Raw genomic sequence first — 17,819 nt, 5'->3', positions numbered from 1 at the left:
GGGATCAATATGGGATGCCTGGATTCGAACCACCTTCCTTCTGCATGCTAGACAAATGCTATCTCTCCGGCTCTCTCATTTATTCTTATGCAAGCTCAATTTTCTGTTCTGGTTAATAGGCTTTTCAACACCATAATTTCCATTTGGTTCTTTTAATGTTTTATATCTTTACTGACATTCGGTCTTTGAGGGGACATCATCATAATCACTGTAGTAAGAATGGTTTCTCTTAGTTGTTTGAATGAATTTATAGTGATTTTGAAGCCTGCTGAATCTGACTCTGAATGGTCGCCCCCCACCACCACCACCAAGTAATTTCTGGTGTTTGACTCATACTTTCTTTTTTTGTTTTGTGCATTTTTTTAAAATAAGATATTTTAGGGGTAGCAGTGCTGTTTTATAAGACTAGAACTCCTGCTGGTATGCAGCAGGTTCAGGTTCAGGTTTTGGAACACTGCATGGTCTCCCAGGCACTGGATGAAGCAGAAAGAAATCCCTGGGTACCAGTCGGTGTAACCCAGAACCCTGAAACAAGCAAATGGATAAAAGGAACCATGTATTTAGGCTACGTGTCTCAGGAACTCTGGAAACAGATTATAATCCTTGTTCTCTTTGGCCAGACTGCTTTGCTTGATTGTTGAGAACATTGACTAGACTGTTTGGGTAACAACACATTACTCAGCTGTACGAACCTGAGTGTTACTCCTTAGAGGGCATGGATTGGGCCATGAAGGCAGTAGTACCCTTGGGATCACACTGACTGTTGACCTCTCTTACTTGTTGACCTGTCTTACTTGCTGTCATGCCATGTTGTGATGTGAGGCTTCTAAGTACTCAGAACATTTATTTTCAACAATTACCAATTGATTTTGATGGAGTGCTTGGGCCACAGCTGTTCCACTGTTTCCAAGAAAGCCAAGTTCTCCTGGGAAGAGCTTTGGAGCAAGCAGCCCTGGAGTCTCCTCATGGGTCCTGGAATCTCCTCATGGACTCTCCTCATGGGCAGAGCCTGCTTTCTAGGCTCGTCTCTTCCACACATGACATTGAGCCAAGATGCTCTGGGTGGTCAAGAGGAAATCCTTCAAAGTTGGGTGATGAACAGGACCTCTTCCCTTATCTTCCCCCACCCCCACATTTGATGAATCAGAATTTGGTGCTGAGCTGACTGGTGAGAATTGCTGTTCCTTGCTATGAGATCCTATATCCCAGGAAGGAGCTGAGTGACAAAAGGTTGCATCCTTGTTGGTGTCTTTTTTGATTTAGGGGTCACACCTGATGGTATTTAGGACTCACTTCTGGCTCTGTGCTCAGGGACCACTGGAGACATATGGGGGCTAGGAATTTGAACCAGGATCAGATGCATGCAAAGCAAGATGTTTGCCTGCTGTAAAAAATTTCTTCAGCCCCCCTTTTTTTTCTTTTTATTTTATTTTAAACTATATCAGATGAGAAAGAATTTGGTACCCATTATTGCATCTTTCAAATAATTATTTAAAATATTAACTTTTAACCTTTTCCTGATTTTCAGTTTTCCCAAATACCTGGTGACTTATTTCTCTGATGTGTAGGCTAAACTTCGTCAAAGGAACCCTTTCCTCATGTTCCATAATTCTCCCCATTTTGAGACCCTAAGTGGCCTGAACCATGGGAGCCTGGCTTCTCTACAACAGATGCTCCAAGAAAGTCATCCTGGAACCACCTTTCATGTTCATTTCTTGGTTTCCTCAGTGAATAGGGTCATTTGTTGAAGAAGTCGGGGTGCTAGGGATCTAATCTGGGTCAGCCACATGGAAGGCAAATGCCCTATTAGCTGTCCTATCATTCTTTTTTTCCTGCATGCAAGGCAAATGCCTTACCTACATGCTATTTCTCTGGTCCCAAGCCTCTTTCAAGGCAAAAGTCCTACCTGCTGTGCTATCACTCAGGTCCCTGAGAGTTTTATTATTTTTTTTATTTAAACACCTTGATTACATACATGATTGTGTTTGGGTTTCAGTCATAAAAGGAACACCACCCATCACCAGTGCAACATTCCCATCACCCAAGTCCCAAATCTCCCTCCTCCCCCCCCTGAGAGTTTTTTAATATGCGATGGAAATTAACCATCTAATCAGATACATGGTTTGTAGGTAATTTGCAGACTTTCATTTTTCATTTTGCTGATGATTTCCTTTTCTGTATAGCCCTTTTTTGTTTGATGAGCTCTCAGCTTGCTTTGGTTTTCTATTTTGGTTAGTTGTTGTTGTTGTTATTGCCTTTGATACCTTTGCTTGCACTGTTGGCTCCAAAACATAATTGCCAAGACCTTGCATTTGTCTTTAACACATTTTGAATTGATTTCTGAGTGTGGCATAAGGAAAGCATATAGTTCTATTCTTTTAAATGTGGCTGTCCAATTTTTCCAGCAGCATTTACTGAATACTTTCCCTCCCCTGCATCACATATATATTGTTTTTAATTTGTATTTTGTTATGGGTCCAGCAATGCAGGGCTCACTTCTGGCTCTGCACTCAGGAATTACTGGTGTGCTCATAATGTGTGCTCAGATGGTTACTAGGAATCCAACCTAGGTCAGCCACAAAGCAAGTACACTGCCTGCTGTGATATTCCTCTGACCCCTACTCACTGTATATTATTGGCGTTTTTGTGGTTCATTAATTGACCATACATATATGGGTTTGTTTTGAGGCCCTCCATTTTGTTCATTAATCAGCATTTTTGATTTATATGCAATACCAGACTGTTTGAATGTCACACTGAAATATAATTCTAAATCAGGAAGCATAACACTTCCAGCTTTGTTCTCTTAGAAGATGTTTTGGTTTGTTGTTTGCTTTTACTATTTGGGAACTTTCATTATTCAACAAAAATTTGGGGAATATTTGTCCTATTTTTTCCCTTTCTTTTTTCTTTTTTTGGTTTTTTTTTTTTGGGGGGGGGATCACATCCAACAGCACTCAGGGGTTACTTCTGGCTCTATGCTCGGAAATCACTCCTGGCAGGCTCAGGGGACCATATGGGATGCTGGGATTCAAACCAATGACCTTCTGCATGAAAGGCAAATGCTTTACCTCCATGCTATCTCTCCGGCCCTCCTTTTTTCTTTCTTTCTTTTTTTTGTTTTTGTTTTTGGGTCACACCCAGTGACACTCAGGAGTTACTCCTGGCTATGCACTCAGAAATCACTCCTGGCTTGGGGGACCATTTGGGACGCCGAGGATCAAACCCAGGTCCGTCTTGAGTGAGCCGCATGCAAGTCAAATGCCCTATTGCTGTGCTATCATGCCAGCCCTATTTGTCCTATTTCTATAAAAAATAAAATAAAAAGGCATTAGAACTTTGATAAGGATTTCATTGAATATGTAGATTGCTTTTTGTCATGTGGATATTATAATATTAATCCAATGTGTGAACACAGAATATTTGTATTTACTCTCTTTAGTTTCAGTTTATTAGTTTTGGGGTTTGTTGTTGTTGTTGTTTTGGTTTTGGGGCCATACCTGGTCATACTCAGGGGTTACTCCTGGCTATGTGCTCAAAAATTGCTCCTGGCTTGAGGGACTTTATGGGACGCTGGGGGATCTAACCGCAGTCTGTCCTAGGCTTGTGTGGGCAAGGCAGACGCCTTCCCTCTTGCGCCACTGCTCTGGCCCTTATTAGGTTTTGTTTGTTTTTTGGGTTATGCCCATCTGTGCTCAGGGCTTACTTCTGGTTCTGTTTTCGGGGTTCATTCCTAGCAGGGCTCCAGGGACCATTGTCGTGTTGAGGGTTGAACCTAGATCACTGGCATACAAGGCAAGCACCTAAGTCACTGTACCATTTTTCAAGCACCTGATCACAGTTTAAAGTCAATAGATCTTTGATCTCTTCATTACAATTTATTCTGAGGCATTTTGTTTTTGATGCAATTGCAACTGCTATTGTTGTCTTGCTTTCTCTTTCTTATAGTTAATTGCTAATATAAAAATAAGGCTGATTTTTTATATTTTGTATATTGATTGCAACTTTTTATTTATTTATTTTTTGGGGGCCACACCTGTTTGATGCTCAAGGGTTACTCCTGGCTAAGCGCTCAGAAATTGCCCCTGGCTTGGGGGGACCATGTGGGACACCAGGGGATTGAACTAAGGTCCTTCCTTGGCTAGCGCTTGCAAGGCAGACACCTTACCTCTAACACCACCTCGACGGCCCCATTGATTGCAACTTTATGGGTCTATTCTGACAGTTTTTGGTGGAGCTTTTAAGGTTTTATATGTATAGTACATATATGACTACTTCAAAGTTTATTAGAGGCAGTTTGACTCATCTTCCTTTCCAAATTGAATGCCTTTATCTTTTTTTCCTTTTTGCCTAATTTCTCTGGCTAGGACAATCAATAGTATATCAGATAAAAGTGATTAGCCTTTTTTCTAATTTTAGAAGGAAAACAACTTTTTACCATCAAATAAGATGCGATGTTAATACTTTATTTTTCAATTATAAGCAAAATAGTTTCATATCATGTAATTTTTAGTGTGTATTACTGAAAATCAAGATGTGTAGGGCCTACACCTGTAAGCCACGGTATAAGGGAAAAGGTACATACTTGCCTTGCATATGAGACTGTCTCAAATCCTCACAAATGTTCCCTAGAGTACCACTAGGGGTCACTTCTGAGCATATAGCCAGGAATAGCCCCAGATTACATAAGGCAGGGGTCTCAAACTCGAGGTCCGCAGGCCATGTTCAGCCCTCCGTACAACATTTTGTGGCCCACGGCCGGCCTTCAAATATTGCAGTATTCACGATTATTCAATTACTGAATAATCGAAATAAAAATCGCATTAGTAAGAAAAAAAATCGCATTAAACATTCGCATACCCCGAGCAGTCCTGTTCGGGGTATGCAAATGTTTAATGTGATTTTTTGCGTTTTTTTCCTTACTAATGCGACTTTTTATTGCGAATATTCAGTAAGCGAAATCCCTTATGCGGCCCTGCCTCCCCCCAACTTTGCCTCCTGCGGCCCCCAGGTAAATTGAGTTTGAGACCCCTGACATAAGGTGTGGCCCAAATAATACCCCCAAAGAAAAATCAATATATGTATATATTAAATTAATAACTATGAATATTTTAAGTTAATTGATAGATAACTTATTAAAGTTGAATAAATGAAAATTAATGATGATAGAAAATATATAACACTATTAACAAATTAGAAAAAAACAAATTAGATCTAATACATTTTTTTGTTTGTTTGGTTTTGGTTTTTGGGTCACACCCGGCATTGCTCAGGAGTTACTCCTGGCTCTACCCTCAGAAATCACTCCTGGCAGGCGCAGGGGACCATATGGGATGCCAGGATTTGAACCACCATCCTTCTGCACGCAAGGCAAACACCCTACCTCCATGCTATCTCTCCGGCCCCTAGATATAATACATTTATTATATACTTTCATATAATATATGCACACACATATTCACATAATAACACTCAGTATTTCTTTCAACACAATATAGACTATTCAAGTGCATAAATTACGTTTTATAAAATGAATATGTTAGATCACAAAACAGCACTCAATTTTTAAAAACTATTTAAATTAATAGTATTTCTTCTAACATAAATTGAAAATGAGCAATTGGAAAATTAGAAAATTAATTTCTAAATGGTATGAAAATAAAGCATCACACTCTTTAACAATGAGTTAGCAAGGTATCACAAAGGAACTCATAAATTACACTGAGATGAATAAAAATAAAAAAAGAGCAACACCAAAACATAAGGGATTTTTTTAGTTAAAGCAGCACTGATATATAAACATAACTAGTGGCCCAAGGAGGAAAATCTCCAATCACCCACTTAGTTTTTTACTTTATGGAAGTGTTGAGAACCATTTGGCATAGCACATCTCATTAAATGAATGAGGCCCCATGATCATTTCAAATCATTATTAGAAGGCATTTAATAAAATAGAATTATTTTTCTTTCTTTTTCTTTTTTTTGCCACACCCAGTGGTGCTCAGGGCTTCCTCCTGCCACAGGGATCACTCATGGTGAGGTTGGAGTTGAGGGTATCTCTGGGGTGCTGGGAATCAAACCCTGTTGGCCATATACAAGGCAAGTGTATTCACTGACTATTGCCCCAACCTATAAAATGCAATACATTTTTCATGATAAAAATTAAAACCCTTATTTCAAAGATTATTCAATAATACAGGAATAGACAGGGATTTCCTCAAATTTATAAAGGATCAAAAGATCAAATTTCAAAGAGTTTATGAGTTATCTTAAATTTTTCTTAAAATTGAGAACAAAACAAGTATTTCTGCTTTGCCATTGCTTATAGCTGGAGCATTTAAGCAAGGAAAAAGAATACTCAAAATGAGAAAAAAAGTAAAATTATCTCTATTTGTACATGAACTTATAAAGAGAAACTCCTAGAAAAAATTGTATAGAGGAAAACCCAAGGAATTCACATACAAATATTACTTATGTATATTTCTATGCTCTAGCAATGACCCAAAAAGGAAATGCAGTAGCATCAAAGGGAATGAAATATTTAAGAATGAATTAAAGAGATACTTGTAAATGGAAAATTATAAAGTTTTTCTGAAAGAAATGAAAGGTTTAAGAAATTATTTATTCCTCGGGGTTGGAGAGATAGCACAGTGGAGTATGCCTTGCAAGCAGCCCATCCTAAGGTGGTTGGTTCGAATCCTGGCGTCCCATATGGTCCCCTGTGCCTGCCAGGAGCTATTTCTAGAAATTATTTATTCTGGGGACCGGAGAGATAGCATGGAGGTAGGGCATTTGCTTTACATGCAGAAGGACGGTGGTTCGAACCCCAGCATCCCATATCGAATCCCGAGCCTGTCAGGAACAATTTCTGAGCGTAGAGCCAGGAGGAACCCCTGAGCGCTGCTGCATGTGAGCCAAAAACAAAAAATAAATAAAAATAAATTTATTCTAAGTAAATAGAAGGGTTTTTGGATATTTGAAGACTTATGTTAAAACATGTAAAACATATTTCTGAGTATTTATAGAATTAATAGTTTCTCTCATATCCCAGTGCTCTTTTTTGTTTATTTTGTTTTGTTTTGGGGTCACACCCGGCAGTGCTCAGGGGTTACTCCTGGCTCTACGTTCAGAAATTGTTCCTGGCAGGCTCAGGAATCATATGGGATGCTGGGATTCAAACCACCATCCTTCTGCATGCAAGACAAACACCCTACCTCCATGCCATCTCTCTTGCCTCCAAGTGCTCCTTTTACAGAAATAGAAAAAGCTAATCTTAACTTTCAAATGGAATTGGTTGTTAGAATGGTTGAAACAGTATTAGAAAGAGAACAATATTAGAGGAGCCACACACTATGATTTCAAACTTTCAACAGTTATAATATCAATGTAGTATTAAAAGAAGGAAAAAAGCCAAAGAGGTAGCATGGAGGTAAGGCATTTGCCTTGCATGCAGAAAGACAGTGGTTCGAATCCTGGTATCCCATATGGTCCCCCGAGCCTGCCAGGAGTGATTTCTGAGTGTAGAGCCAGGAGTAACTTCAGAGCACTGCCAGGAGTGACCCAAAAACAAAAACAAAAATAAGAAAGAAAAGATTGTGAGAAAATATTCATAAAAAATTGTTGCTCATTAAAATTCAACAGTATGAAATTTAACAATCTGATTAAAAATGAACAGAAGAGAGGCCGGAGAGATAGCATAGAGGTAAGGCATTTGCCTTGCCTACAGAAGGACGGTGGTTAGAGTCCCCGCATCCCATGTGGCCCCCCGAATCTGTCAGGAACGATTTCTGAGCATAGAGCCAGGAGTAACCCCTGAGTGCAGTCGGGTGTGACCCAAAACCAAAAAAAAAAAAAAAAACTGACAGAAGAGGGGCCGAAGAGATAGCATGGGGGTAAGATGTTTGTTTGCCTTGCATGCAGAAGGATGGCGGTTGAAATTCTGGCATCCCATAGGTCCCCCGAGCCTGCCAGGAGCGATTTCTGAGTGTAGAGCCAGGAGTTATCCCTGAGCGCTGCCAGGTGTACCCCAAAAACCAAAAAAAAAAAAAAAAAAAGGAAGAAGACCTAAACTGATACCTCTAAAACAATACTCAGCAATTAAGCCTATGACAAGATATTACTAGGAAATTGCAAATAAAAACATTAAGACATGGCTCACACCTGGATGAAGTGACAAAATAGGAAGTAGTGCCCACACCAAATGCTGGCGAGGGTGTGAAACAAAGAAGCTCAAGTTCATGTCTGGTGGGAACCCACAAAAGTTGGCACTTCATTAGAAAACTGAAAAGACCCTTGCTTATGTGTCCCAGAAGTCACACTCTGGCATTTACCGAAATGAATGTGAATGTACAGGGATTAGTTATAGCTCCCCAAGGTTCTAGCAAGTCAGGATGACTTTCTGTGGATCATTTGGCATTTAAAATAAGCAACCTGTGCCCGGAGAGATTGCACAGCGGCATTTGCCTTGCAAGCAGCTGATTCAGGACCAAAGGTGGTTGGTTCGAATCCCGGTGTCCCACATGGTCCCCCGTGCCTGCCAGGAGCTATTTCTGAGCAGACAGCCAGGAGTAACCCCTGAGCACTGCCGGGTGTGACCTAAAAACCAAAGAAATAAAGTAAAATAAGCAACCTGTCACGCTGTGAAAAGACATGGAGGTGGGGCTGGAGATAGCATGGAGGTAAGGAGTTTGCCTTGCATGCAGAAGGTCATTGGTTCAAATCCCATATGGTTGCCCAAGCCAAGAGTAATTTCTGAGTGCATAGCCAGAAGTAACTCTTGAGTGTCACCGGATGTGATCCAAAAACCAAAAAGAAAAAAAAAAGAGAAAGAAAGAAAAGACATGGAGGAACCTAAGCAGAGTGTCACTGAAAGAAACAAGTCTGGGAAATCTTATGTGTTCTAAGGTTTCAACTTTGATTTCTGGGAAAAGCAAAACTTCGGAGAGGGTGAAAAGATCAGTGATTGCAGCTGCTGATGGGTAGAGGATGGATGGGTTTCTATAAAAGTAGAACCCGTCTCCCAATGGGATTCTAGGGGAGAAAATTCTGCATGATAACTGAAACGGTGAATGCAGGTGGTTCGTTTATATTTGGTCAGAAGCTATCATGTGTATAACAGCAAGGATGAACTTTAATATGAACCCTTGAGTTTGAGAGATCATGTAATGTCCGTGTAGGCTTAAGGATTGTAAGGAAAGCTCACTGTGGTCCTGATCTGCTGACAAGCAAGACTGTGCCTTTTTGCGGGAGGCAGCTTGTAGACCTCTCACTTAAAACTTCTCTGAAGAGCCAAAATGCTGAGGTCACGACCTAACTTGATTCAGATCCCCCAGGCACCACCAGGGGTCACTCCTGAGCACAAAGCCACCAATAGCCCCAGCTGAGCGTGGCCTCAATTGCCCTCCTCCCCAAGAACAGTCATGTCATATTTTTTATTGAATCAAAGTGAATCAGTTACAAAGTTACATAATTATTCTTGATTGAGTTTCAGGGTTACAGTTGTTCCAGCACCAGTCCCTTCACCAGTGTCCCTCCACCAATTCCTCAGTTTCTCTCCACCTCCCAGCCTGCTTCTTTCACAAGTACTTTCCCTTTTTTTCTTTTCTACCCTTAGGCACTGTGATTAACAATATTGTTATTGAAAGGGTATCCTGCATACTACTTTATCTTCTTTCAGAACCGAGTTTCTAGGCACAGTGGGTATTTTTTAATGCCACACTGGCATAATGATAGTAACATGTCCTTATATAAGGACATATGTATGTATACATAGACATTTCACTCTTTTTTTTTTTTTTTTTTTTTTTTTTTTTTTTTTGGTTTTTTGGGCCACACCCGGTAACGCTCAGGGGTTACTCCTGGCTATGCGCTCAGAAGTTGCTCCTGGCTCGGGGGACCATATGGGACACCGGGGGATCGAACCGCGGTCCGTCCAAGGCTAGCGCAGGCAAGGCAGGCACCTTACCTTTAGCGCCACCGCCCGGCCCCCTCTTTTTTTTTTTTTTTTTTTTTTTTTTTTGGTTTGACATTTCACTCTTGTTGAACATTTAAAGTCATAGAAGTGATCATATATGACCTATTGCGTTTTGGGTTTTGTTGTTTTAGTTTTTGGGTCACACCTGGCAATGCTCAGATGTTACTTCGGGCTCTGTATTCAGGAATCACTCCTGGCAGACTTGGGGGGTGGGGTGGACATAAGGAATGCCAAGATTGAACCTGGTCAGCCACATGTCGAGCAAATACCCCTACCCACTGTGCTATCTCCAGCCTCAATCGAGTTTTGACAAGAATGGCAATACCATTCAGTGAAGAAAAAAATAGTCTCCTCAACAAATAGTGCTAAGACAGCTGGGTGTTTGCATGAAGAGATGAAGCCTGACCAAAAACTAACTCAAAATGGAGGAAGATTTATGAAATACAAAATCTCTTAAAAGCCGAGTAAGAGGAGGCCGAATAGCACAGTGGTAGGGTGTTTGCCTTGCATGTGGCCAATACAGGACGGACCCCAGTTCAATTCCTGGCATCCCATATGATCTCCTGTGCCTGCCAGCAGCAATTTCTGAGCGCAGAGCCAGGAATAACCTTGAGCACCACACTGGGTGAGATCCCAAAACCAAAAAAAAAAAATAAAATAAAAGAGCCTAGTAAGAAGATTTTTCTAACCCTGGCTTAGCAGTGATTTTTTTTTTGATGTTACAATCTAAGTAAAAAAGGGTGGTGTGACTCCACCCTGGATTTAGGTGTTTCTACTTGAGACCCACCTATTCCTGGGAGGAGTCTTAAGAACCGGATGGATATTACGTATAACCTTACCTGGAACGGATATTACTTGTAACCTTCCCAAGACCACTCCCAGGAACGGGAGGGGTCTTGCAGGTAAGGTTATACGTAATATCCGGTTCCTAAGACCCCCTCCCAGGAATGGGCGGGACTCAGGTAGATGGGAGAAGTCTTGCAGGTAAGATCAAGTTACCCAGAAAGAATGGGGGAATGGGGCCACAGGGTGGTTTCCTTGATGTTTCAGTATAAGTAAAAAGGAACACAAAGAAAAATAAAGGAACAAAAAGTAAAGCATTGTTTACATTAAAAGTTAAAATGAAAAACTTTAGAGCCAGGGCAATAAATGGTATAGAGGGTAAGGTGCTTGCTTTGTATGCAAAGTGGCCAACTGGGTTTGATCCCTGGTACCCCATCCCCTCGAGCACCACCAAGAGTGATCCCTGAACACAGAGCCAAGAGTAACCCCTGAGCACTGCTGGATGCAGACTTCCCAATTCCAATAATGATAATAAAATTAAAACCCTTTAATCAAAATTGAAAGCCTTTTTGGGAGGCCTGAGCAGGTAGGGTGTTTGCCTTGCATGCAGCCAACTGGGATTAGATCCCTGCCATCCCATATTCCCAAGCATTATAGTAATTCCTATGCATAGAGCCAGGAGTAATGCTTGAACACTGCTGGGTGTGGCCCCCAAAGTAAAAAGAAATAAAAACAAAATTAAAAGCCTTTGTACATGACAGGATATTGTTAAGAAAATGAAAAGTAACCCGCATAATGAGAAAAAATACTTTCAAATAATATATCTGGGGCCGGGCGGTGGCGCTGGAGGTAAGGTGCCTGCCTTGCCTGCGCTAGCCTAGGACGGACCGCGGTTCGATCCTCCGGCGTCCCATATGGTCCCCCAAGAAGCCAGGAGCAACTTCTGAGCGCATAGCCAGGAGTAACCCCTGAGCGTCACAGGGTGTGGCCCAAAAACCAAAAAAAAAAAAAAAATCAAATAATATATCTGATAAGGGCCTTATATAATCCAGTTAAAATAGGGGTAAAAGGGGCCGGGATAATAGTGTTTTCTGAGTGCAGAGCCAGGAATAACTCCTGAGTGCTGCCGGGTGTGGCTTCAATATATAAATATGCCTTAATGCTGCACCACCACTCCAGCCCCTATATTTTTGTTTTGTTTTGGGGGGCCACACCTGGTGACGCTCAGGGGTTACTCTGGGTTATGCACTCAGAAATCGCTCCTGGCTTGGGGGACCATATGGGACACTGGGGGATCGAACCACAGTTCATCCTAGGCTAGCACAGGCAAGACAGATGCCTTACCGCTTGCACCACCACTCCAGCCCCAGCCCCTAGATTTTTTTTTTTTTTTGATTGAGATAGCATGGAGATAGGGCGTTTGCCTTACATGCAGAAGGATGGTGGTTCAAATCCTGGCATCCCACATGGTCCCCCGAGACTACCAGGAGTGATTTCTGAGCATAGAGCCAGGAGTAACCTCTGAGCACTGCCGGGTGTGACCCCAAAACAAAAACAAAACAAAACAAACAAAAAAATTTAATTGAATCACTGTAAGGTAGTTTATTTTTCACGATAGAGTTTTGGTCATAAAATGTCCAACATCTATCTCTTCACCAGTGTACATTTTCCACCATCATTGTCCCCAGTTTCCCTTGTCCCCTGCCTTCCCCCAGTGCCCCTATGGCAGACACTTTTCTCTGTCTCTTATTCCTTTCTCTCTCCCTCCTCTTTTCCTTTTAGACACTGTTATTTGCAAAACTATTACTGAAAGGATATCATTCATATCACTTTACCTTCTTTCAGCACCCAGTTCTTATCCAGAATGACCACTCCCAACTCTGAGTTTAGATGATTGTGAAAATCTACTAGCACACCTTCCATAGGACTACTGCTGTTTGGGATACTGTGGAGGATAGCGGATGGCTTCTTTCTACTTGCAGTGAGGCCTGGTGGAGGCTTTGGTGCATCACTGAAGCAGATGCACACACAGAGGGCGGAAGAGCTTGTGTGGGGTGCCTCAGGGCCAATGTGATTCTGCGTGGAAGGAACTTTGTCTCATGTTGGTTAGGTGATTTGGGTGCACTTGCTTCTTGAAGAAACACTAGAGCACTAAAGACAGTCCCACATTTTCAGAGTCTTCTAGAAAGTGTAGAATACCAGTCATTCTTGGGGTTATTCCCCCCTTTTGCAAGGGGGAAGTTGTTTCTCCATTTTCACTCTAGGAGAATGAGCAAAAACAGCCAGTTAGTCATGGATTCAGCTCAGGATCGAGGCCAAACCATGTCAGGCACTAGATGGGAGGAGGTTGGGTGAAGGAGCTCAGGGAACTTTGTCTGGACTCATGGCATCTTTTGGATCAGGTCTGTGCCTTTGAAATAAAGAAACCCATGTCAGAAAAGTTGATAGATGAGTAGAAAGAAAAGGGTTTCAGATTTTACTTTCAAAAAATGCTTTTTCAGTACTTTAAGTTCTGCCTCCCAAATTTTGTTTGGAAAGCATCTTTCAAATTATCATTTTATTTTATTTATTTATATTTATTTATTTATTTATTTTTGTTTTGGGGGCCACACCTGGCGACACTCAGGGATTACTCCTGCCTCTTTGCTCAGAAATTGCTCCTGGCAGGCTCGGGGATCATGTGGGATGCCGGGATTCAATTGTTGGTCCTGGGTTGACCGCTTACAAGGCAAACACCCCACTGCTGTGCTATCTCTCCGGCTCTCAAACTACCATTTTAGAATGTTAGTTTTAAATCACATTTTTATTAAATGTCATTTTATTTTTTGGTTTTTCAGTCACACCCAAAGGCAATCGGGTTAATCCTGGCTCTCTGCTCAGAAATCGCTCCTGGCAGGCACAGGAGATTATATGAAATGCTGGATTCGGACCCCCCTTTGTCCTGGATTGGCTGCATGCAAGGCAAACGCCCTACCACTGTGCCATCTCTCTGGCTCCTAAATGTCTTTTTTTTTTTTTTTTTTTTTTTTTTGCTTTTTGAGTCATACCCAGTGACACTCAGGGGTTACTCCTGGCTATGTGCTCAAAAATCGCTCCTGGCTTGGGGGACCATATGGGATGCCGGGGGATCAAACCGTGATCTGTCCTGGGTTATCATGTGCAAGGAAAACACCCTACCACTTGCGCCACTGCTCTGTCCCCCCCTAAATGTCATTTTTATTTATTTATTTATTTTGGTTTTGGGGCCACACCTGGTGACACTCAGGTTACTCCTGGCTATACACTCAGAAATTGCTCCTGGCTTGGGGAACCATATGAGATGCTGGGGTGATCGAACCAGGGTCCATCCTAGATCAGCTACATGCAAGGCTGCCCTACTGCTGTGCCACCACTCTGACTCCTAAATGTCATTTTTTTAAATTAAGTTATCCTCTCTTCCAGTGCCCCTCTGACCTCCCTCAACTTTTAGATTTGCATCCCTTGAGCTCTGTATCAAAACACCAGTAGGAGCAATTGTTAACAGATCACAAAGTAACCATTTTTAGCATCCTATCTTATGCCTGCATTTCCCAAACTTTAATATGTGGTAGGACATCCTGAGAGAAAGGCTCAGATAAGCTGTTTTTTCCCATTCAAAAGACTCTCAAGAGTAAGAGCTTGTGGCTGATAATAGTTAATAGTGCTAGTGAATATTCCAGGAACAGACTTATTTTGCCATGTGTTGGGAGGAGGCATGTTAGGGGGGCGGTAAGAACAGATGAGTACATGAAATGGCACAGAGAGGATCTTGAGAACTCTCCAGACCTCAAAGAAGAAGCAGTGAAACTTGCTTAGTTATAGTTTGTGTGCAAGGCAATATGTGGGTGAGGAATGATCTAATTCCTGTTTTATCTTTCTGCTCCAGCACATGCCCTTACAGTCGGCCTCCCTTTGGCTATGGAAATTTTCCAAGTTCAATGCCAGAATGCCTTGGTTATTATGAAGACAGGTACCAAAAACACGAAGCTATGTTTTCAGCTTTAAACAGAGACTATCCTTTTAGAGACTATCCAGAGGAACGTGTGCACAATGAAGATTCTCGAAGTTGTGAGAGCATGGATGGAAGCTCTTACTATAACGGTAACAGCCATAGTGCGGAGGAGTACCTAAGCCCCATGCCTCAAATGGACATTGGTGCCTTAGAGAATGTCTTTACAGCTCCAACATCTGCTTCTTCCACCATCCAGCAAGTCAATGTCACTGATAGTGATGAGGAAGAAGAAGAAAAAGTGCTCAGGAATTTATAATTTTTGAACCAAATATGCACAGAAAATAAACATTTCTTAAAATATATGCTGGGTCAGTTGGTGTGAAAGAGGAAAAAAGCTCTGAATGCTTTGCTGGGAAGTTTCAGCCACAGTTTGAGGAGTCAAACCATGTATCAATATCTTCCTAAAGTTTTGATTAGTGAAACTGGAGTCCTGATTTGCCATCATAGGAATATTTAAGATATGAAGTAGTTTATTTTTATGGCTGAAGTTTGCATCAACCTAAATTATTATTTTATCTTGGAATGTGCAAAATACTAAATCCTCACAATTACATGAGTGGGACAAGGGGTTTTTATAGAGATCAGGCCTGATAAGTCTGATTTGTGTGTTACCTCAGGATTCATTTCTTTGTCTTATATGGATTTTTTTGGTGTTTCTGTAATATTTATGATGTCAGTTTTTATGTACCATTTCAAAAATATTTTGATAATATTTTGGAAAAATTTTAATAGTGAAATTTGGGACTCAGTAACTAAATTTAATTCACACTAATAACCAATTATCTTGCAAATGTTTTAATGACACCTGGCTGATCCCTTCAGCTAAATTAGTATTTCTGTTCCTAAACATTTTTATCACCTTTTTGGGATAACTTTTTCCATTTGGCATGCATTGTTCTACTTTTGTTATAATTAAATAAACACAGATAAAAGTGTTCTTGTTGGGTGTTTTCTATTTGGGGTTAGAAAGACGCAATATAAGTGCTGCTCAGAAGAGCATGATTTTCATTCCACATGCAGGAGTCTTATTTCTGCTTAGTAGTCTCAGAACCATACAGATCTCAGCCGCTAACACATGACTGAAGAAACAGCAAATACGTATGCACTTTTGGATGCCATTCCCAAACAATGTACATGCGAACTAGGCACTCCCCCAAATAGAACTTTTTCAGATTTTCTTCAGGAAGCAGCTGCCTTTAAGACCATGAAGTTCGGGGCCGGGCCGTGGCGCTGGAGGTAAGGTGCCTGCCTTGCCTGCGCTAGCCTAGGACGGACCGCGGTTCGATCCCCCGGCGTCCCATATGGTCCCCCAAGAAGCCAGGAGCAACTTCTGAGCGCATAGCCAGGAGTAACCCCTGAGCGTCACAGGGTGTGGCCCAAAAACCAAAAAAAAAAAAAAAAAAAAAAAGACCATGAAGTTCATTTAAAAGTACATTGGTTGGTTTTGTTTTATATATATGTAATTTGGGACCACACTGGGATCACTACTGGCAGGGCTCAGGAGACCATATGTGATGCCACAGATCCATATGTATGCAAGGCAAGCACTCTACCCCCTGCATTAGCTCTCTGGACCTTAGTACATGGAGTTTAATTTAAAACAAATCCCAGAAATCCTGCTTGTGATTTTGTGACCTTTTGGTAAGTACCCACTTGAACAGAATTGGGTCCATTGGAGAAGTGTTGGTGCCCCCACAAACCACAGAGGGAACAAATGAGCAGCGAAAAATCACCAACAAAGATACTTTACCCTCAATGATCTATGCAAAGTGAGAATTGAGGTCGTATTACTTAAAATTGCTTGGAAATTGTGTATGAAAAACTCTTCTGAACTGCTGATTTCTTCCTATACTGAATCCTCCTCTAAAGATACCTTGTTTTTCTATTTATCCTTAGGACACTGGTTAAAGGGAAATCTCAAAATAGCTGTAAGTATTTTCATTTAGTTTGAGACCCTTGGTGAACAAGTTATTGGAAGTTTAGTTTGGGGCATGGAATCCCACCACCAGTGTCAATTCTCATCACTGATGTTTCCATTCAGCATCCCTCCCCTGCCTGTCTCCTTGGCAGGTTTATTACAAAGTTTAGTGCTTGCAATTTAGATCTCATGTTTTTAGTATTGTTCAGTCTGTGCTTTGAAAAAAAGAAAAAAATCTCATGTACATAGTCGCTCATATTACATTTGTTTCTACCATTCTATATTCCAACACCAATCCCATCCCCAGTGTAAAGTTATTTCTCTCATTGTCTCTGGATTTCTTTCTATCCTAAAACCTGCCCCCGGGTAGGCACAAAACAATCTGTATTGTTTGTTTAAAATTAAATGGTAATTGAATCATTGAGAAAAAAGAAAGTACAGCAAAAAAAATTATATCTTATAATAGGGTCATTAAGTCGTTGAAACTTTACTAAGCTGTTCCTTGATAATTGATCATTCTGTGTTATTAGTTTTGTTAATTAACCAGATGTGGATTCTGTACTACTTTGACATCTAATTTGACATCTAATACTGCAGGGAGGGGTGTCAGTATTGGAAAATTTGGAGATGTCACATAGTCAGCCATCACTCCAGAAATTCCAGGTTCTATTGCTGACATGGTGGATCTGGGCACGTCTGTGGCTGCAAAGGCTTCTGGCAGTACAAAAAATGAGGGGAAACTGCCTGCCCACTTTCACTCAGACAAGATCCTAGAGATCTCAGCTCAAATACCCATTATACCTGGAGTTTTGATCAGTCAGGCTTCTCTGTAGAGATCAGTGGTAAAGCAGTGAAGTTGGGTCATTGATTGAGGAGGTGACAGTTATGGGTTATGGGTGAAATTGCCAAGGCTTTGGCAGAGTAGGAACTTGGCCCATCTATCCACCCGAGAGTACCCCAGTTTTCAGCTGTGAAACTGTTGTACTCATGATTTTTTAGGGTTTGCTTTGCATGCACCCTTACTCAAAAGTGAGATTGCTAGGTCAATTGGCAGCTCAATTCTAAAACTCTCAAATTTCTTTTTTTTGTTAGTTTGTTTTTGGTTTTTGGGTGAC

The 17,819-nt window shown here is 41.2% G+C and overlaps 1 protein-coding gene across 1 annotated transcript in view; it reads left to right on the top strand.

Annotated features, from left to right (window-relative positions):
• SOX30 (SRY-box transcription factor 30) overlaps window positions 1–15,042 on the top strand; it is a 43,686-nt gene extending 28,644 nt beyond the window's left edge. Inside the window, exon 5 of the mRNA XM_049775700.1 lies at window positions 14,661–15,042. Within this exon, the coding sequence (XP_049631657.1) occupies window positions 14,661–15,042 (382 nt within the window). The remainder of the gene's footprint in view (window positions 1–14,660) is intronic.
• The last annotated feature ends 2,777 nt before the right edge of the window (window positions 15,043–17,819 follow it).

The sequence above is a fragment of the Suncus etruscus genome, chromosome 6 (assembly GCF_024139225.1).
Source record: "Suncus etruscus isolate mSunEtr1 chromosome 6, mSunEtr1.pri.cur, whole genome shotgun sequence".
NCBI lineage: Eukaryota > Metazoa > Chordata > Mammalia > Eulipotyphla > Soricidae > Suncus > Suncus etruscus.
This window is presented reverse-complemented; position numbering and strand designations above follow the sequence as displayed.